The sequence below is a fragment of the Medicago truncatula genome, chromosome 3 (assembly GCF_003473485.1).
Source record: "Medicago truncatula cultivar Jemalong A17 chromosome 3, MtrunA17r5.0-ANR, whole genome shotgun sequence".
In the NCBI taxonomy this organism is placed as follows: Eukaryota; Viridiplantae; Streptophyta; class Magnoliopsida; order Fabales; family Fabaceae; genus Medicago; species Medicago truncatula.
The window spans coordinates 39,862,089-39,883,079 of NC_053044.1; the positions used below are offsets into that span (position 1 = coordinate 39,862,089).

Genomic DNA, 20,991 nt, shown 5'->3' on the forward strand with positions numbered 1-20,991 from the left:
TTTATTGGGGTCAATTTGAAATTTTTGGAAAATTTGAGGACCAAAATGCAAAATATTAAAAATAACAACAATGAAGAAATTTGAAATTCTTAGTTTTTAGGTGTCATTTGAAATTCTCTAAATTTAACTTGAACAAAATACTTCATAAATTTCCATCATTTTGAAAATGCTTCAAATTATTATCCGAACAATGGAATTCACCCCAAAGTATTTGAATTCCCTCAAAACAATACATTCCCTCAAAACATTCCCCCATCCAAACACACTCTAAGTTTTTTATGTTGTCTGATGGATTGGTGAACTTCAACAAGTTTTGTACAATCATTAAGATACAGCTCTTCAAGATTTGGAATTCCAGAGACATTTGGAGTTTGACGTAAATCTTTAGAGTTACTCAAATCAATTACTTTCAGCTTTCCATAATACTGAGAAGAAGAAAAAAACAAGAAACAGATTAGCATTTGAAAATCCTGTGTCAATACTATAAATTATATGAAGGATCTTAACGGAAAATTCTCACCTTATTTCCATTCCACAACTGTTTAACTTTACTGTTGATCATTTGTAAATTTACAAGCTCATCTAGTTGAACCCCAACTGGTAGAGAATTCAGTGGATATCCCCACCATACAGGCACTTTTAGTGAGCTAGAAAGACATTTCAGACCAAGGGAAAGATGCAAATCACATAATATAATGAGTAACCTAAGATTACCCATCTTTGAGAACGCCTCAGGGTCCCAATGTGCTTCATACAGCGTAGATGGCGATGATTTCAAAACTATACCTTGCACAAGTTCAGTTCCCTAATAAACAATAATCGTCAATAAATATAAAGTATAAATTGAAGACTTTCATTTATTTATATAATAAGGATTGCCAACAAGATAGGTAAGACTATATACAAGGAATGTGTAAAAGTATTGTAACATTAAATTTGGCAATTACCTCTCTGACATTGGTAATGAAGCAACTTACATCAAATTGGCTTTTAATTTTTTTGAAGAGAGCTGTAGTAAGAGTTGTTTTTCCTATCCCGCCCATACCCCATATCCCTATGAAATGAACATCCTCCAGTCCTAGCTTCAGAGTTGAATATAGTTCTTCCAATCTTACATCAATTGCAACCAGACCATCATTATAGGATGGGAACTTGAGTTCTAGTCTTTTCCATACTTGTGCAATAACTTCTTCAATGAGTTTAGTTTCATGTCTGCATAGAACAGAAACCATAACATATGATCAAGTCATAAACTAAAATCTTATACCTAATTTGTACAAGGTCAGCTTACATCTATACCTATATATAAAGGGGATACCGAGTTTTGGTTTAGTCATTTTTTCTTACGATTTTACCCTTCCTTTCAACTATTCAATTTACAATTTTATCATTTTATCCTCAATTAAATAACTGAATTTTTCTAAATGGCTACATATAATTTTTTGACTTCTATTATATGTTTGAAAAATTATAAATGATAGATCGAGAAAAGTGATCAGCCATGTACTAGTTAAAATATTCTAGGTTCTGTCAATATATGATGTTTACAGCCCAAGCAAAATTTAAAGGCATGCACTTACTGATCCTTAGAGTCCCACCCTGAGAAATTGGCAACCTCTCTCAATGCATCTCTCCACCTTTGCACCTTCTCTTTGCTTTCACTAAATTTTTCTTCATGTTTCTTAAAAGCCTCAGCAAAACTTCCCCTTTGATTCCTTACATCAGAGGGATCTACACCGTAGAAGATTGGGAACACCTGTTGTCCCAACAACCGTTTGGATTCGAGAATCTTGACTAACTCATCCAAACACCAAGCTGAGTCAGCATAGTTTTTAGAGATTATAACAATTGCTGAGAGAGATTCTTCGATTGCATGGAGGAGTTTTTGTGAGATGACTTCACCTCTTGCAAGTTCTTCATCATCTCTGAACGTTATTATACTCTTGCGCACCAAGGATGCATATAGGTGATCGGTGAAGCCTAAGCGCGTGTCTTCTCCCCTAAAACTCAAGAAAACATGATACTTCCATTTTGAGTTTTGTGAAAAATCTTCCATTGAAACTGAATAACAATGTGCTAGTTTATAAGATTGAAGCACCTGAAAGTAAAAACAATAAGGCCTAGTTATTCAAAAAGTTACACAGATCAAGTTCAGAAGATTGAAGTTGCAGAGACCCAACCTTTGTAGAGAAAGCAATAGTGGTCACCAGTATCAGGCTAAAGATGATTTTCGGCTTCAGAATGAATCAACGTCTCGAGAGATGAATATGTGTAAGTTTTCCACACTGGGAGTAGTTTTTCAGTCACTCATTATAATTAATATATCTATAAAATTCTTGGTCTAGTAAGAACTTGACAAGAAAAAGATAATTGACATTAGAATAATAATAGACATATTTAAAAGGACATAGAGATTCGTGAGTTTAGCCAAACTAGATATTGGCATTTGTAATCACATGCTTAAGACACTCCTCCTGATCACATGTTTAAGTTAACCAAGTTGTTTATCACTTGGACCACCCCATTTTAGTTGACATGTGACTAATTTAGTTCGCCCTTATAAGTAATGGAATAAAGACATGAAATAACATCTCCAATGAAGAGACAAACCTCATTTGGAGTTTAATTGAGGAACACATCCAACAAAACTCAGATTAAAATCTATAACAACAATTGTGCATGCAAGGCAAAAGGAGAAAAGGAATTAAAAAAAAATAAAATAAAAAATGAACACAACGATGCCATCAAAAGCATAAAAATAAATGGCTACCATATTTCTACTTTAAAATACCATTACCATCTTAATCATATTGCTTCTATTTGAAATATGCATCAATTGTTTAATTTAACATATCATTTTAATTTTTAGTCTAATAAAATAAATAAATAAACAGTATTACAACCACACAACACATAAATCTCAATCTAACTAGTTCAAGACTAATTTAGAAATACAGTGATAGGTTCTTTTCTTGTATCCTAAGCCATGTTCGCAACAAAAGTTATCTCAAGTAATTTGGTAGTTTGAGATTAGACACGATGAGTGAATTATAAATATGTGTTGGGATCCTCTTCATTTCTCAAAAGAAATGGAGGATTTCATTTGTAGAGAGAAAGACACAAATATGAGATTGGTGGGACTCATGGTTGAAATTATATTCAAGCAGAGATCCCACCAATCTCATCTTTGTCCATCTCTCATAAATGGAGTCATCAATTTCTTGACCCAATATGCACCTAATAGGGTTAGCATTAGTCTTTTGCATCTCATCTTATGGCATTAATGTCATATCAGTTACAGTTACATCGACATCAATATATTTGTATTGTTCTGAATTTCTTTTCTTTTTGTTCCATTCTTAAAATTTTGGTAATTTTAACTATTGTGAAGTTCCTGTCAAAACTATGTTTTTAGAAAGAAAATAATGATAAAATAAGATTTATTACAAATCCCCATTAGAATGAATGGAAAAAATGAAATATAAATTACAAAAAAGAACAAAATTGTCAGTCAAAAAGAAGAATGTTTCTTTCTAGTCAAGTTAAACAAAAGTGGCTCTGAGAGAAACTCAACCTCCTTGGTGGCTGGTATATTGGAAATGACAACCTCTGGCTCACTTTTCTGTTACGAGGATTGTCTGGCAATTGCGGCGTATTGACCTTAAGTACAATATCATTGGAGGAAATCCATTGTGATTTGAATAGTTTATTAGTTACGGTCTCATTTGTTGGGGCAGACTTTTTGAAGCGCAAACCATTCACAGGCGAATGGAATATTGTAGCCCCAACCATCATTGATATCAAAGCTAGCATACTTACACCAAGTCCTTGTCTAATATTGTGAAGCATTTTCCCCTTCAAGATAAGAGCAATGGTAAACAGGTTGAGATTGAAAAATAGTAAGAGTAAAAAGGTCTTTTATTTTGGATAATTTAAGAGCTACATGAAGCATGAACATTGTCACAGAAAATAAATGTGTATAAATAAAAACATTTGGGACCAAAAATAAGTTTTCCTCATAATTTAAAAGCTACATGAAGCATTAGTGTTTGACTATTACTTTTCTCACCTTATGCCTTTCCTCGCGCGCCCTATTTTTTTTCAATTTTACCTCTGGTCCGGATTTCGTTTTCCGGATGATATTGTTAGAATTTTGCAGATGTTTCCAGATTTGAAAATCCGGAATAATGTTTTACCAGAAGTTTTGCAATTTTAATCTTCAAAATTCGTAAAATAAAATAAAAAACAGAAATAAAAAGACACAAACATAAAAACAACTCATTTTATTAATATATGAACAATGCATTACAATAATTTTCAAGCTTTTTAAGCTTATTAAATAAGATCTTAAATCTATTTCTAATCTCCTATGAGCCTAATTCTAATCTCCTAAGAGCCTAGCCACTGGTATGTGATGGGACATACCAGTGGTTTGCCTATTGGATGAAAACCGGAGGAGGAGGGAGGAGGAGGGCGGGAAGAAGAGAACAATGCCCCTGAGGGAGGTGGGGGGGTGCTCAAACTTAAGCTCAGGCAAGCCAAGCTAAGAACCACACTGACCCACATGACCCTCAGATGAACCGCGCTTCGTTGCAGCGAAGTTCCATCCTCATTGACCGTTCATACAAACCCTGAAAGTTTTCAACGAGGCTCTTATCTATGAAAGGCCAACGATGGAAAACCATGGTTGTAGAAGGAAGAGGAGGAGGAGAGAGTGGGAGAGGATGGTGTGAGAAATGGTGGGGTTTGAAAATCACCGGCCATGACTGATGCATTCCGGAATATAAAATCCGGAATGCACATCTGTTTTCCGGAATATATTTTCTGAATTAATGCGATAATGGTGAATGAGAGAAAAGTTGACACTTCCCGTAGGGATAAGGGCGTTCTGGAATGTAAAATCCGGAAAGATTCAGAGTCATTAATGTGGGTTTGGACGGTTACAACAACCACTAACACGTTTTCATTGACTGTATTAATGACCTAGGACTTGTTTTAGGTTATAAATAGGCTTCCATCTTCAACAAATACCTTCATTCTTCACTTCACCTCTTTTCTTACATTTTCTTCAAATGTTTTTAGTTTTTTACGGGTGTCCATGGTGTCATGGTCATTGTTGACCGTTCATAGGAACCGTGCAATTGCAATACATTACAGCTTGTGTGGGGTTCATATAACGGTCAACAGAGACCCTTGACATCAAAGAAAGACACAGAAATCCGGAAATCACTAACAATTTGATCCGGATTATATAATCCGAATCAGGGGTATTTTAGTAAATTTTGCAGGGCGCGCGAGGAGGCAGCAGGGTGAGAAAAGTAATAGTCTTAGTGTTTTAGGCAGTACATTTCATGAGACCCACTTGAAGTCATCATCTAATTTAGGCACCCTGAGGTTAGACCAACAAATTTTTAAAATATATATATATATATATATATATATATATATATATATATATATATATATATATATATATGCATTTGAATCCTTGTATTTTATATTTTGAATATACGACAATTGCAATTAGTTCATTAAAATCTAAATAGGTTATATTTTTCATTTCAGTTGTTTGCTTGAACATAACAACAACAGCTACGGGTTTTTTCAGTATGTGAAATTTTTCTGTGTATATGGATCACATGACAATATGATAATGATTTATAGATCACTTCTAATGACAGATTAAGCAAATCTAAAACATTTTAAATAATTTGGTCTGCAAAGCTTGGTTTCTGTTGTTGTCGTCGTCTATCCTTCTCACAAAAGTTTTTACGTTCTTCTGATCACATGCTTAAACTATCTTAGGTTAAACTATTGTCTTTCCAATTATAGTCGCCACCGTAGTTTTTCATTTTAACTTCTCCATTCTTGATATAATACTCTCAAATCTACAATATGAAGCTTAATTTTTTTTATTGACTGTTTTATTGGCTGTTGATATTGACTGTTGTCATCTTGACCATTTGAAGTTACTACTCTTGACTTAAATATAAGCAAAAAAGTAGTTATATTTGATGAACCAAATTATAAATAAAATTTAACTAACTTCACCCTATTTAATTCTATTATTCTCAAAATATCGTTCAACAAAACAAATACTCGTACAAAATTAAATGAAAATAAAGGCTAGTGTAGGAAATGCAATTATTTTTTTAATTACATCAAGAAAATTAAACGAGGTTAACTATTTATCTTAATCTATGTGTAATTAGTTATTTTTGCTTATAATGGAGTCCGGATGGAGTATATATATGATGTGCTCTCATGAGCATAACACTTTCAAATTAACTAGAAAAGAAAAAAGTTGACATTAAAAACTTCCCAAAAACACTTTTTTAGTTTTTAAAAATTTGAAAATTAAAAACTTTTTTGCTAAACTATTTTTTAAAATAACAGTTTTTGAAACTGTTTTGAATTTTTTAGTTTTGGGGACTAAAACTAAAACATGTAAAAGGATAACTATTGTGAGAAGAGGACTTGTATATTTCAAAAACTGAAAACAAAAACTATTTCAAAGAGGCTCTATATGTTCTGAAAACAATGAGATGGAATAAATGATGTAGAGTTTAAAAAAAGATGTGTAAAATGAATTTGGATAAATCAAGTTGCATGGAGAGTATCAGTAAAATTTTTTAGGTATTTCATGCAATTACTAGAAGAGGACTTACCAAAGAGAAGTTCTCATTGGACCTTTCTATGTTCTGCACATCCAAAGCAGTAGTTTCCTTCACCTTGGATTCAACCTCAGATGATTGGTTCATACCAGCTGAATGCCCGGAATCGGAATGTGCTACAACAAGTCCACTACTGTTCAGCATTTTCAAGTCTTCAAGATAATCTTCCTTGCGCAACATACGCCACCCACACTTCCTTATCTTGCACCCTTCCACTTGTACTTCAAAACGCAATGAACTGTTTTCGCTTAACTCTGGCTTTCTGTGCTTGCTGAATTGCTTCCGCATGAACTTTGGGTCCCCACTAAGGTGTCTCTGAATATATATAAAGTCGCCGCTCACTACCAGTGTGAAGAGGTAAGAATCATTGGCTGCCGTTGAACCTGTAAGCAGTGACAAGGAGGGGCCATCTTCAGGCCCCAGAGTATCAAAGTTCCAACTCAAACGCATGTGTCTGGCCACAAAACCTTCAGCTTCTAAGGCCACAAATACAGCCACCCCCCACCAGTCACTTAAAAGACAATCATCTGGGATATCCACTTTTACTGATGCAATTGCATCAAGTTTTGACACATATGACGAGGTCAAGGGAAAAAAATTCTGATTATCAAATCTCGATGGCATTTCGAAGTACATAGGATAAGGGAAGTCAGGAACCTGTAATAATATAAGTTTTTTGTTAACAGCAATAGATAAAATTCATGCATACATTTTAAAATAATAATAGGTTTCGTGTGTATATTGTAAGTGAGAATTATTTAGTTTGTAGATGTACATACACGATACAGAGATGAGTGTAAGAGTTTCTTGTCACTTGATTCAAACAGCTTCCATATCTTCTGTGGATCCAATGCATAAGCTTCCCTTGCATCTGAATCTGTTACGTACAAGCGTACTTGAGGCTGAAGCATTGGTAAAGATTGAAGCTGTGGACAATCTTCCAATTCAAGATAACGAAGCTTTGAAAGATTAGAAATGTAGTGAGTTGGCAGGCATACAAAATTATTCCCACTAAGGATTAGTCTCTCCAATGATGATAAGCAATCAATATCGTGAGGAATTGAACTATCGGTGAGATTGCAATCGCTTAAATCTAATTCAGTTAATGAGGAAAGGCCCGATAGAAAAGGGGGCAAAGTTAAGCTAGTTGTTTGAGCTGGGAAAAAGCTGAACTTCTTGCCAAAAGGCAGATGAAAGTTCCAGCTTGAATTGGTAGCTGGATCACGACAGCTTCTTAAAGATAATCTTTTGAGATTTCCTAACTGAAGTAGGGATGGATCCAAATCTCTAATAGCAGTTCTACTCAAGTCAATGTCCTCCAAAGCCATAATTTGATTTATACCATCTGGCAGGTTACAAATTTTAGAACATCCTGATATGTTGAGAATTCTGAGAGACTTCAGGTTACAAATGCTGTTTGGAAGGGAAAGAAGATTTTCACAATTCAATAAGTTAAGCTCTGTAATGCATGTCATATTTTTCCCAAAATCAGGAAGTCTTTTAATGTTTGAGCAGTATGAAAGAAATAGCATCTTCAAGGAAAACATTTCCAATTTCTTTGGAAAGATTTTCAGATCTACACATCCCATCAAGCTCAATATCCTAAGCTTTTTATGTTGTCTGATGGATTGGTGAACTTCAACAAGTTTTATACAATCATTAAAATACAGCTCTTCAAGATTCGGAATTCCAGAGACATTTGGAGTTTGACGTAAATCTTTGGAGTTACTCAAATCAATTACTTTCAGCTTTCCATAATACTGAACGGAAAAAACCAAGAAACAAATTAGCATTTGAAAACCAAGAAAAATACTATAAGCTACACCACGGTTCTTAACAGAAAATTCTTACCTCATTTCCATTCCACAACTGTTTAATTTTACTATTGATCATTTGTAAATGTACAAGCTCATCTAGTTGAATCCCAACTGGTAGAGAATTCAGTGGATATCCCCACCATACAAGCACTTTTAGTGAGCTAGAAAGACATTTCAGACCAAGGGAAAGATGCAAATCACATAATATAATGAGTAACCTTAGATTTCCCATCTTTGTGAACGCCTCAGGGTCCCAATGTGCTTCATACAGCGTAGACGGTGAGGATTTCAAAACTATACCTTGCACAATTTCAGTTCCCTAATAAACGAAAAATCATCAGATAGGTAAGACTGTTTACAAAGAAAGCGATAAAAGTATTGTAACATTAAAATTTGGCAATTACCTTGTTTTTTTTCAGCACTTGATCAATATCCTCCAGAGACCACAATCTACTTCGTCTACCAGGATCATTAGGGGATTCTTGAATAACTATAGTTTTAGCCATTTCTTCAAGCATATCATGCAACCATATAACTCTTCCATCGAAAGTTAGTAAAGATTTTTCAATGAGAACATTTATTCCAACAGTTGGATGAAGGCCGCAACTTTCCAATATTTGTATCACTTTATGTTTGTACCATCCCTTAAAAAAGCATGCAATATCTAGAAATATGGTTTTGTGTTCATCTTCTAACATGTCATAGCTTATTCTAAGTTTGTTTAGGATATCATCATGTGGAACTTGTTTAATCTTGATTAAAGCATCTTCCCAATCAGATAAACTTCTTCCACAGAGAAAAGAACCCAACACTTCAAGTGCCAAAGGAAGGCCTCGAGCATATTCAACCACACTTTCAGACAACTCCACAAAACCCTCTTTAGGTGCATCCTCTTTAAATGCTTTTTCACAAAAAAGATGAAGGGATTCACTTTTATTTAAAATTTTACTCTCATACATTTCAAACAATACATCATGCGATATCAACAGGTGCTTATCCCTAGTTGTGACTATAATTCTACTACCTCGACCAAACCATTCTTGGCTTCCTGCCAAATTCTCAAGTTGGCTTTTAGAACTTACATCATCAAGGACAAGAAGAACCTTTTTGTTGGATAAAAGGTTTCTCAAGCTGTCCTTTCCTTGGCTTAATGTTTCAATTACCATTCCTTTTATGTTCAGATGAGAAAGAATTTTATTTTGTAACTGTTGGAGATATTGGTTTCTTTCCCCAGAGACCTCTCTGACATTAGCAATGAAGCAACTTACATCAAATTGGCTTTTAATTTTTTTGAAGAGAGCTGTAGTAAGAGTTGTTTTTCCTATCCCGCCCATACCCCATATCCCTATGAAATGAACATCCTCCAGTCCTAGCTTCAGAGTTGAATATAGTTCTTCCAATCTTACATCAATTGCAACCAGACCATCATTATAGGATGGGAACTTGAGTTCTAGTCTTTTCCATACTTGTGCAATAACTTCTTCAATGAGTTTAGTTTCATGTCTGCATAGAACAGAAACCATAACATATGATCAAGTCATAAACTAAAATCATATAAAATGAAAAGACTAATATGCAAGGTCAGCTTACATCTGCACCTATCTATATTATTACCTATATATAAAGGGGATACCTAATTTTGGCGTTGTCATTTTTTCTTCTGATTTTAGCCTTTATTGAAACTATTTTTTTTCTGTCAAATAGCCTAGTGGCTAGAAATTCACCCATTAAGGTAAATGGGGAATCCGGGGTTCGAACCCCAGCCCCTGCATATTGCAATGTCCCTGCCAATTGACTATGATCACGGGGACTTCATTTAGACTATTTAATTGACAATTTTGTTACTTTCTCTCCAATATAAATAATTGTATCTTCCTATATAAGGGCATAGAACTTTGTAACTTCTATTATTATTTTTGACAAATTATAAATGATTGACTTAGAAAAGTGGACAGACACACGCTAGTTACAATCTTTGTAGCACCGACATTTCTAATTGAAGACGGGTCCATTGTTCGACACTAACATGTCACCAGCACATGTGATTACATTCAGTTAATTCATTTTTTTTTTATTTTTCACCGTTTTCAACATGTCTGTGTCAATGTCGTGTCTAGTGTTTGTGTCGGTGCTTAGGTTACAATAGTTTTTGGACAAGTAGGCTCTATCAATACATGATGTTTGAAACCCAGTGAAAATTAAAGCCATTCACTTACTGGTCTTTGGAGTCCCACCCCGACAAGTTGGCAACCTCTCTCAATGCATCTCTCCACTTTTGCACTTTCTCTTTGCTTTCACTAAATTTCTCTTCATGTTTCTTAAAAGCCTCGGCAAAACTTCCCCTTTGATTCCTTACATCGGAGGGATCTACACCATAGAAGACTGGGAACACTTGTTGTCCTAACAAACGTTTGGATTCAAGAATCTTGACTAACTCATCCAAACACCAAGCTGAGTTCGCATAGTTTTTGGAGATTATGAGAACTGCTGAGAGAGATTCTTCAATTGCAAGGAGTAGTTTTTGTGAGATGACTTCACCTCTTGCAAGTTCTTCATCATCTCTGAACGTTATTATACTCTTGCGCACCAAGGCTGCATATAGGTGATCGGTGAAGCCTAAGCGCGTGTCTTCTCCCCTAAAACTCAAGAAAACATGATACTTCCATTTTGAGTTTTGTGAACAATCTTCCATTGAAATAATTTAAGATTCAACTACAGGAAATGAAAGGATGTGCTGCTTTAGATTGAAGCACCTGAAAATAAAAAATAAAAAATAAAAAACATGAAGGACAAGCTATTCAAAAAGTTATACTCAGATGCAAAAAATAGAACTTGTAGAGACTCAACAATTGGAGTCAAAGCAAGAGTGCTCACCAGTACCAGTGAAAATATGATTTTCAGCTTCAGAATGGATCAATGTCTCCACGTGGACACCACCGCATGGTATTATTTGTTAGAAATGTTTTTTTTTCAAAGTTGTGTACTTTTTTATTGCCATTCCTTATATCAATGTCAGCTACAACAAGAATCTTAATATATTTAAGTCCTAGGTCTTTTAAAACCCTGACTGGGAAGAAAAAGTTAACATTAAAATAACAGACATGATTGAAAGTTCACTACAAAGAATCGTGGGTTGATTTAAGGAGTAGAATTTGGCATTTACCTTCCCTCAGTTTCAGATTTTTAACTGAGGGTTATTTTATCTTGAACTTGTATTGTAGTACTACAGTCTACAGCCTACAAGCCTTGCTATAATGTTAACAAGTACGGGAGTACAATTATTGATGATTGTAAAACTATAAATTCCAATATTTAATTTATCTTTGCTTCAAATTTATTCAAAATATACAGTTCTATTTTGAGTCTTTACTTTTATTATTAATAAGCAATAGCTTCTTCTATTTTACTTGTTTTCTCTATATAACGTCTGAGTTCTTCTACATCTAATTTTGAATTTGAATTTCATAAATTTAAAATTTGATAGTGGTATATGTATCTACATTCTTCTCCTGCTAATACAACAGTTTTGGGTGGCAATATTGCTAAGAAATTAGAGTCACAACCAACGTAGGAACAAGTTAAAATCAACATACTAGTTCACCGGTCACATTAAGTCACATCTAATCAGCTATATATGTTTTCCACAGTTGACAAATTGGTCAAATGAAATAAATCCTGTAAACCTATAATATGCCCAGAATACAATTGTTCAAATGAATGTATAGCTATAGAAATTAAAACCAGAACCTCTTTACAAAGTTTGAAGGTAAAATACAAAAGAACAAGAATTTTAGACTAAAGACCAAGTTCAGTGAGCAGAAGAGTTTGAGGATGTTTTCTTGAAATCTATCTTATCAACCTTAACCTCTCCATCAATTAGTTCATACACATAGACCACAACACGTAGACCATCAATGTCCATGAGGACGAAACTTGGGTTCACGTCATATGTGATGCTGCTATAGGCACCAGTTGCAGAACCTGGATTTATAACCACACCACCCTCATGTTTGTATGCTGTAAACTGATGGGTGTGACCTGTCACAAGGATGTCTACATCAAGCTGCCTCTGCAGCATTGCTAGTGAATCTAGGTCTCCCCATGGAACAACCTTCAAAAGTAATAAGAACACTGTCATCACGTAGCATAGCAATCCATAATGATGCAGAAATTTGGGTCTTCAATTAAGAGGAAAAGCAAAGCAGTTACTTAAAAACCTTATCACTGGTGAAAAGACAGCTAAGTGGAAACAAATTTAAATTTATATATCCATCAGATAAAATATCAAAAACACCATCAATGGAGAGGGAAGGAGGCACTAATTGAACACGTACATGGGCAACGTATACGGTTTCAATGAGAAAAATCATTCAACCTAGACTCAGCTGTTCATGGTGTTTCAGGATAAACTATAGGAATGACTTCGTATTCTTCCCTGTAGTTTGTTTTTCCTGTTGCCTTATGTCTATAACTTCGATCAAGAAAATGAAAAGTACATTAACCACTAATAGGCAGTAAAATACTCAATTACTGTCTTGGGTTTAGAATTAGAGTTTGACCCAACTCAACCCCACAAAATCAATTTGTAATGTGAGAAATCTCTTCCATTTATAAACACCTTTTCAGACTGTATTATATCTAATGTGAGACTCTCAACATTGTTCATGCTTGCAAATATGTATTATACATGAAGTGGTAAAATAACTTCAGAGGTAAACAAGAATCAAACCTGATGACCATGGCAAAGTCCAAGCTTAAATTGACCAATGGTTAGTGTTTTAGTCTCTGGATATTTCGTCTCTTCATCGTATTCACCACGAGTTATATGCAAGTCTGGACAGAGAGTCTTCAAGTAGTCATGAACTTCCTGAGCATAATTCACATAAAATTTAGGTTAGCAACCCAGGCATTAAATTTAAATATTCACCCAATCCAAATACCAAAAATGTAATTCACCTGATTCCACGTGATACAACTCGAAAAAGAAATGCAATCTTAATAATACTATATAGAATCTTCACTTTGACATCCAATCCCTTTACCATTTAAGAAAATATTTGAAACCCTCTTAAAGTTTGATTGCATTAAGCATAACTGAAAGAGAACCCAACTAAACAAAGAACAAACAAAGGAAATTTTCCCTATGTTTGTAATAAATTTTCCCTATGTTTGCATTAATCGATAAACAAGGGAACATAGGTAATATATTTCCAAAATAAGTAACACAGAAACAATCAACTTGGATCAGTATAACTTGTTCCTTTAAGACAGAAAATGACACATACTTTAATGCATAAATTTCCAGTGCAGATAATATGCTGGATCTTGCCAGGGACAAGCATGGATTTGAACTTTGCAGGGAGATCAGCTGCTCTGTGAGGCACATGCAAATCCCCTAGGGCCAAAACCAGCACCATCCTCACCAATCAAAATCTGAAAGCTCGGCGGATAAAGAACCTAAAGAAACTAAATATCACCCATCAACATAGTATTACTGACTTTGCATACAAATATTGCCCAACAAAATCTACGTAATTATGCATATTTAATTTGTAAACATTGTTAGTGTAAAGTTGTTTTACACTGTCAATCAATTATAACCATCAAATCATAAAAATAAAAATACGTTTAACTTTAATCATAATTTTTAAGAGTTTAGTGGACAATGACAGTGTAAAATAGTTTTACACTATCATCTAATAAGAAACCATCAATGTCATGTCATACAATGATACAACTAATTTTAAAATATCATTGTAATTTGAAGGAATACAAGATGTTCATTGGATTTTCATGTAAAACCATTTTACAACGACCATGCATCTTTTATTTTCTCTACTTTTTTTTTTTTAAAGAAATGATATTTGAACATCCATTTTGTGAAATTTTTTCTCTCATAATCACATTATTATTTACTTTATTTCTCTATTGCTTTGATTTTCGTGCAAATACATATTCTTTCTTTGTAAATTATGGTTGTCCCATAAGTTGTCAAACCAAATGGTTGTTCAAATAACACTCCTCATTTTTTTTTTTAAGACATTCATTTGATTGATTGTGATTTGCTGACAGAGTAAAAAAGATTACACTGACATTAAATAGAATAATAATAATAGACATTTAGTGTGAAAATTAGAGTTGCAGAGATTAACACTGACAAAACAAAATCGAAATTGAAGTTGAAGAATCGTGAAAGTAAGTGTGATGAATCCGCAAAATCGAAAGAAACGGGTTATGTAAGAACTCGTACTAACAAAATAAATGATAGAAATTTTTTTGCTCGGCGATCGCATCGAATCTTGTTTGAAATGATAATAAAATTCGATCAGAGAGAAAAACTCAATCGCCAAAGAATGAACCTGATACCTGATGAAGGTGAAGCTGTGGAGACTACGCGCCACGGTGGCGATGAGTGGTGACAGCGGCGGCGAAATGGGAAGCGGGATCAAAAGACAGGAGTTAGTTAGACAGAAGAATCATTATCAAACGGAAAATTAATTTCCAAGCAGATTTGTCAAATGATTCTTAATTTTTGAGAAATTAATTAACTTTTTTAACCAAAATGAAAGAGAAATAAACAAAAAAATTGTCACTTTTAAAATTAAATTAAAAAAAGTTTGTCACTTTAGCTTTCTTTATATCCTAAAAAAAAAAAATATTAAAATATAGGTGCAACCAATGGAGTTAAATTATGACTTTTCAACATTTTAATTTTTTTTAAACTATTCCAAGCTTTCACAAACGAAAAATAATCAAAATTTCATTAGGGAATATAATTACAAAAAGATTTTAAGTATGTATGGAGTTGTTGACAATTCAAAGTTTAAATTTTCATTATCTCACGATCAAATAGACTCAATCTAAAGAATCAAGTTCGTAGTGTGTTAATATCATCCCAAGACATTTGTTATATAAGAGAATTTCTCTCCAAAATCACAATGTACATTCATTATGCATCACTCAACCACAACTCAACTTATGGTTCAGATTATTTGCATGTATACCACCCTGTTACAGAACCTTCACCAACATCGTCAACTGCAATGCAAATATTCCTATCATCTCTTGAGATTCAGCTCAGATCAAGAATTATGTTCAATGAGTTGTCAGACACTAAATATTTATGCATCTGTTTTCTAGAAGAATTGTTCGTCTTATTGTAGAGACTAACTTATTTTGCTAGACTCTATCATCATTTGTTATTGATCACTATAGTTAGACTAGTGTTGGTTGATTTGATGTTTTCAAAAAATTGTTGTTTAACTTTGCATAATTATTTTGTAAAAAAAAACACTTGTGCATTATTATTATAGCTTTAGAAATAACAATTATATAAGGTCCTTATTAACTTATCATGAAAGAAAACATGTAATGGAGATTAGATTATTATACAGATTCGAGCGTTTTTTGGAAGAGTTCATAAAATAACTATGAAAGTGACAATAATAACATAAGAAATTGGGAAAATGAAAAATGTGGAGAGAAAAAAAAAAGTTTATTTCAATGCTTAAACATCTACTATACAAAATTTAAATGCTTAAACATTTACATTTTTTCAAGTCATATGCTTTGCTATAATCTTGTTTTGTTGTTCCAACCACAGTTGTTGAAATTGCAACAAAGTTTGATCTTGCATTGATGACACGTTAGACGTTGGATCATTGGTTGTTGCACTAGGCCATGGTCCAAAAAGATCATCTTCTATCTGTGTTGCCGATGTTATTTCATTGCCACCATTTGCACTAAATGTTGGTGCAATTGTTGAATTGTAAAAACTATTATGTGAATCAAATGGAACAATACTAGTATTAGGACTCTCAATAGTATAGGTTGTTGATTCTACTATTGCATTATCATTTGAATTGTGCACTTGAAAAGTTGATGTTGAACCATTCCTAAACGAATGTTGAGCCTGAAAAGATGGTGTTGAATCATTCCTAAAAGAATGTTGAGCCTGGAAAGTTGGTGCAACTGTTGAATTGTAAAAACTATTATGTGAGTCAAAGGGAACAATACTAATATTAGGAACAATATTATAGGTTGGTGATTCTTCTATTGCATTATCATTTGAATTGTGCACTTGAAAATTTGGCGTTGAACGATTCTTAAAATAATGTTGAGCCTGAAAAGTTGGTGTTGAGTCATGCTTAAAAGAAGGTTGAGCTTGAAAAGTTGGTGTCGAGCCATTCCTAAAAGAATGTTGAGCCTGAAAAGTTGGTGGAACCGTTGAATTGTAAAAACTATTGTGCGAATCAAAGGGAACAGTACAAGTATTAGGATTCTCAACGATATTTGTTGGTGATTCTGCTATGTCATTATCATTTGAATTGTGAACTTGAAATGTTGGTGTTGAACCACTCTTAAAAGAATGTTGAGCCCGAAAAATTGGCGTCGAACCATTCCTAAAAGAATGTTGAGCTTGAAAAGTTGGTATTGAACCATTCTTAAAAGAATGTTGAGCCTGAAAAGTTGGAACCACTGTTGAATTGTAAAAACTATTATGTGAATCCAAGGGAACAATACTACTAGTATTAGGATTCTCAATTGGTGATTCTATTATTGCATTATCATTTGAATTGTGCACTTGAAAAGTTGGTGTTGAACCATTCTTAAAAGAATGTTGAGCCTGAAACGTTGGTGCTGAACCATGATTAAAAGACTGTTGAGCCTTAAAAGTTGGTGCCACTGTTGTGTCATTTGGATTTATGTCACCAAAAATTAGATCCAAATTTGTTAAGGAATTAGAATTTTGATCAGAGAAAGATGATGCAAGAGGATCATGAGCATTAAAGGTAGGTGATGGTGTTGCCTTAAAAGTTGGTGATACACCAAAAGCATCATCAAAATTATCATTGGCATTGGTATGAGGAGCTAAAGTTCCAATGTCTTCTAGGAATGGATTATATTTTTGATGAGGTACTAAAGCTTGATCAAATGCTTTGTCAAAAGAGTCAAATCCATTCTCCAATTTAGGTGACGGTGTTTCATTAGTTATTGTCTTTGCTAACACTATTTCCCAACAATCTTTGGAACTTTCCTTTGTTTGATGATTTTGTTGCACATGCATATCATCAACACTTACTATATCAAAACTTGACCTAGAATTTTTGTCGATTGTCGATGATCTAACAGAACCAGAACCATTAGCGCTACCAAACCCATCATCATATTGTAATGAATGTTTCTCATCAGATTCCTCGGAATACCTATCATGTTCAATTGAACCGCGGGAACTCTCGGCAACATCAGTAGCACTCATTAAATCTTCCAATGATGTACATTGAGATCCAAACTCAGAACCAGTCTCAAAATACCTATCAAGTGTTCCACATCTTTCAGTGCCTAATTCGTCTTGAGATGAACTTAAACCTGCATTAGATTTTTTTTGTGCAGAAAGAATAAAATGTTTTGAAGCAGTATTATGGAATGAAGCTTGATCCTTCAAGAAAGCTTGTAATGTCTCCATAAGCTCTTCGGAAACTTTTTGCACACTTGGATACTCATAGGACCTTCCAATTCCAATATTTAAACAAAATGAATAAAATGCAGATAACTCATCAAATTGTTTATATGATTTAACACATGCATTGAATGCAGTAACACAAGCTGAAAGTGGTAAATTGAAGAAATTATCCAAAACAACCCCAAGCCCATCAGAGATATCTTTGTAAAGATCAAAACTTTCTTGCACAACAGCATAAAGAGAAATCTGAACCAAACGATTATTCTTAGCCGCTCCAGTCGGTCTCGTACCAATAGCTCTATCCAACAACCTTTGCCAATAAGTGATTCTATTAAGAACCAATGTAGGTTTCATGTCTCTAATACCAGGTTCATTCCTTTGATTCTTCTCATGAAACCGATTATTATACGTGAATCGTCGTTGAAGTTTTCCCGTTAGGAAACAATCTAATCGTTCATCAAGGTACAATGCGAATGTTCTTATAAATGCAGTGTAATCCCAAGGACTAGAATTGGAATCATCTTTGAAACTTGAAAGGTTGAGAATTTTTGCACCCCTTTTCATTGAATGAAAAACTTCTCTAGGAAAATATGGATCACCATCTTGAAATATTCTAAGGACAATCATAAGAGATTTAAGTGCAACAACCCAATTTCTAGTTTTGCCCATTCTTTTACCTATGCATTGTGCACATGCAGCAGCATAGGCTTTGTTGGAAGATACTATGTTGACAATTTCATTCACATAACGTTCTTCAATTGGATTTTTATCATGTGTTGTTGCTTTAAGAATTGTTACCTCAAGATTTGCAGCATGTGTTACCTTTGCTAGGCTAATGCTTGTTTGGTCTTTTACTGCACCAATTGCCTTCCTTAGTTTGCTTGGCATTGTGACAGAATCAAATCAAATTAAACAACTAGATTTTTTTTTTTTGTTGTTTATTAGGAGTTTAGGATTTTAGAACATCACAATGCACATGTATGCATGAAGTTTGTTGTGGAATTAATTTGTTCTAAGGAAGGTTGGTGAAAAGTAAAAGTTGTTGAAAATTGACAGGATTTGTGTGAAGACATTTTTGTTGAGAGGCATAGAACAAAGAGAATGGAAGTTCAATTTGGTCTATTTTTAGAATGTGGATTTGGATGGTGGAGAGTAAAAGGTGGGAGAGGGAAAAAAAAGGTGCAATGACCAGAGTGTTTTTCTTTTCTCTTGGTGACCAATTATGCTTTTGTGTTAGTAAATTTAAATTTAATGGTTTCATTGCAGTAAGACAAGCCCAACGAGGAAATTGCATCGATAGCATTTGGGTGACATTGAACAATCACAAATGTCATAATCTTTGTGAAAGAGACAGAAAAACCACGTGTAACATTGTGATTATGTCACCAATTCTATGTCACCCACGTGTTATCCGAAATTGCATACCCTCTCTATTCCATACTAACGGTATATCTCGGTTAACGTAATTTTTTATAACTTTTATTATAATTTGAAAACTGAGCATATATCTTATTGGGTTAAGGAGAGATTCGAGAGATCATCACATTGAACTTTGAACAATATATAAGTAAGAGAAACACAGTGCACTTTAACCCAAAAACTTTAAATCTGATGTCTTATTTATAAAATATTTAACATTCATGTAAAATATATTACTCGCACATTACTCACACTTGGTATATCAATATTTCTAAATATCTTTTCAATAAAGCATGTCTAGATAACTTATTTTGGTAAAGATGGATAATCGACAAATATGTTAGGTAAATGGAATAAAAAGAAACGTAGGTATTTAATTTTCTTGAACATCATAAAACTTGATACATCCAGATTCATGACAGATAAGCAACATGTCCAAATCAACTACATAATTTTTAAGGGATCAAGTCTATAGTGCAATGCATAAGGGATATTTGTCTTGTAGTATATATAAATTTGTTTGGTTTAAACATGTCTTTCATCCTTGTAATTAGGGGTCGTTTAAAAATTGGTCCCTGTATTCGCTAATCCTTGCAAACTAGCCTTGCAATCATTAATCATTTAAAATTTCGTCCTTTGACAAACTTAATCACCGTCATGTCACTAATTTGATGATGTGGCAATCACTATCATACATGAAATTCCAATTATACCCCTGGGTTTCCAATTCTTTCTTCAATATTTTGTCCTCTTCTTAAGGGCAAAATTGGAATTTCATGTGTGGTAGTGATTGCCACGTCATCGAATTAGTGACGTGGCAGTGATTAAGTTTGTCAAAGGACGAAATTTTAAATGATTAATGATTGCAAGGCTAGTTTGCAAGGATTAGCGAATACAGGAACCAATTTTTAAACGACCCCTAATTACAAGGATGAAATACATATTTAAGCCAATTTATTTTTATCATTGGATAAAAAAATTCTCAATTAAATTAAATGAAATGTGATGTGGTGAAAAATAAATTTGTTTCATCATACAATACTAATTTTTTTGTGCATATTAGACAAAATCACATTTTTTTTTGCATATTAGACAAAATCACATTAAAAAAGTCGTAATTCTTTTAAAGAACATTGTTTAAAGAAAAATAGACACGAATAATTTTTTAGCGCTACTATTTTTCCCGAAACAATTTATCCCGATAGCTTCCCGAATTGATATCCACCGTCAGATTTGCCTTTGCATGAATTGCATGTGCTAAAGAAAGAAAAAAAAGGAAAAGAGGTGATGGTCATGTTGAATTACAACGCTTGTGAATTTGTCGGGATAAACGGCGTCGGGATATATATCATTATTCATAATTTTTTGATGAGGCCCGTATTTAAAAATGTACGACACCAGACTTTTATGTGTATGCCTATATATATAGATAAACGGCGTAGGGGAATGTTAATGCACACCCACTCAAAAATTAGAAGATGTGCATTAGCAAGAAACACCTTTTTAGTTTGGACAAAAAACCACATTCTTCTATCATTAAATATAAGGGTTTTGCTAGAAGACACCTTTTATGAAAGTGTCTTTTAGCAAGTTATCCTATTGACATTTGTTAAAAGAC

General features: G+C 33.6%; 4 protein-coding genes across 5 annotated transcripts; all 4 read right to left on the bottom strand.

Annotated features, from left to right (window-relative positions):
* Positions 1 to 187: 187 nt before the first annotated feature.
* LOC112420349 (TMV resistance protein N) lies at positions 188 to 3,317 on the bottom strand. The gene is made up of 5 exons (XM_024779232.2): positions 2,181 to 3,317; positions 1,581 to 2,098; positions 948 to 1,212; positions 521 to 805; positions 188 to 425 (listed from the first exon to the last, which is right to left on the bottom strand). The coding sequence occupies exons 2-5, from the start codon at positions 2,054 to 2,056 to the stop codon at positions 240 to 242; spliced, it is 1,212 nt and encodes a 403-aa protein (XP_024635000.1). The 5' UTR covers positions 2,057 to 2,098; positions 2,181 to 3,317; the 3' UTR covers positions 188 to 239.
* Positions 3,318 to 3,408: 91 nt separating this feature from the next.
* On the bottom strand, positions 3,409 to 11,500 carry LOC11438935 (TMV resistance protein N). Its single transcript, XM_013605655.3, has 7 exons — positions 11,366 to 11,500; positions 10,708 to 11,244; positions 8,896 to 9,994; positions 8,526 to 8,810; positions 7,454 to 8,434; positions 6,669 to 7,331; positions 3,409 to 3,855 (listed from the first exon to the last, which is right to left on the bottom strand). The coding sequence occupies exons 2-7, from the start codon at positions 11,181 to 11,183 to the stop codon at positions 3,538 to 3,540; spliced, it is 3,822 nt and encodes a 1,273-aa protein (XP_013461109.1). The 5' UTR covers positions 11,184 to 11,244; positions 11,366 to 11,500; the 3' UTR covers positions 3,409 to 3,537.
* Positions 11,501 to 12,047: 547 nt separating this feature from the next.
* Positions 12,048 to 15,099, bottom strand: LOC11438936 (vacuolar protein sorting-associated protein 29). Of its 2 annotated transcripts, none has more exons than XM_024777945.2 (4): positions 14,858 to 15,099; positions 13,777 to 13,948; positions 13,221 to 13,358; positions 12,048 to 12,602 (listed from the first exon to the last, which is right to left on the bottom strand). In XM_024777945.2, exons 2-4 carry the CDS (start codon positions 13,906 to 13,908, stop codon positions 12,300 to 12,302), a joined length of 573 nt encoding a protein of 190 aa, XP_024633713.1. In that variant the 5' UTR covers positions 13,909 to 13,948; positions 14,858 to 15,099; the 3' UTR covers positions 12,048 to 12,299. The 2 variants fall into 2 exon arrangements, with proteins under 2 accessions (XP_024633713.1, XP_003601417.1); XM_003601369.4 differs by having other exon boundaries at positions 13,777 to 13,957.
* A 947-nt stretch (positions 15,100 to 16,046) lies between these two features.
* On the bottom strand, positions 16,047 to 19,155 carry LOC120579718 (clathrin coat assembly protein AP180). The gene has a single exon (XM_039832415.1). The coding sequence runs from the start codon at positions 18,840 to 18,842 to the stop codon at positions 16,047 to 16,049; it is 2,796 nt and encodes a 931-aa protein (XP_039688349.1). The 5' UTR covers positions 18,843 to 19,155.
* Between the last annotated feature and the right edge of the window lie 1,836 nt (positions 19,156 to 20,991).

Excerpts from the sequence above, each read along its gene's own strand:
- LOC11438935 (XM_013605655.3), bottom strand. The coding sequence starts at position 11,183 with ATGGAAGATTGTTCACAAAACTCAAAATGGAAGTATCATGTTTTCTTG. Across the intron at positions 8,435-8,525 it reads AGTTGTGGAATGGAAATGAG|TATTATGGAAAGCTGAAAGT; the intron begins GTAAGAATTTTC and ends TTTTCCGTTCAG. Across the intron at positions 7,332-7,453 it reads TACACTCATCTCTGTATCGT|GTTCCTGACTTCCCTTATCC; the intron begins GTATGTACATCT and ends ATATTATTACAG.
- LOC112420349 (XM_024779232.2), bottom strand. The coding sequence starts at position 2,056 with ATGGAAGATTTTTCACAAAACTCAAAATGGAAGTATCATGTTTTCTTG. Across the intron at positions 806-947 it reads TCATTACCAATGTCAGAGAG|GGAACTGAACTTGTGCAAGG; the intron begins GTAATTGCCAAA and ends ATTGTTTATTAG. Across the intron at positions 426-520 it reads AGTTGTGGAATGGAAATAAG|TATTATGGAAAGCTGAAAGT; the intron begins GTGAGAATTTTC and ends TCTTCTTCTCAG.
- LOC11438936 (XM_024777945.2), bottom strand. The coding sequence starts at position 13,908 with ATGGTGCTGGTTTTGGCCCTAGGGGATTTGCATGTGCCTCACAGAGCA. Across the intron at positions 13,359-13,776 it reads CTGGAAATTTATGCATTAAA|GAAGTTCATGACTACTTGAA; the intron begins GTATGTGTCATT and ends AATTATGCTCAG. Across the intron at positions 12,603-13,220 it reads GACTTTGCCATGGTCATCAG|GTTGTTCCATGGGGAGACCT; the intron begins GTTTGATTCTTG and ends TTACTTTTGAAG.
- LOC120579718 (XM_039832415.1), bottom strand. The coding sequence starts at position 18,842 with ATGCCAAGCAAACTAAGGAAGGCAATTGGTGCAGTAAAAGACCAAACA.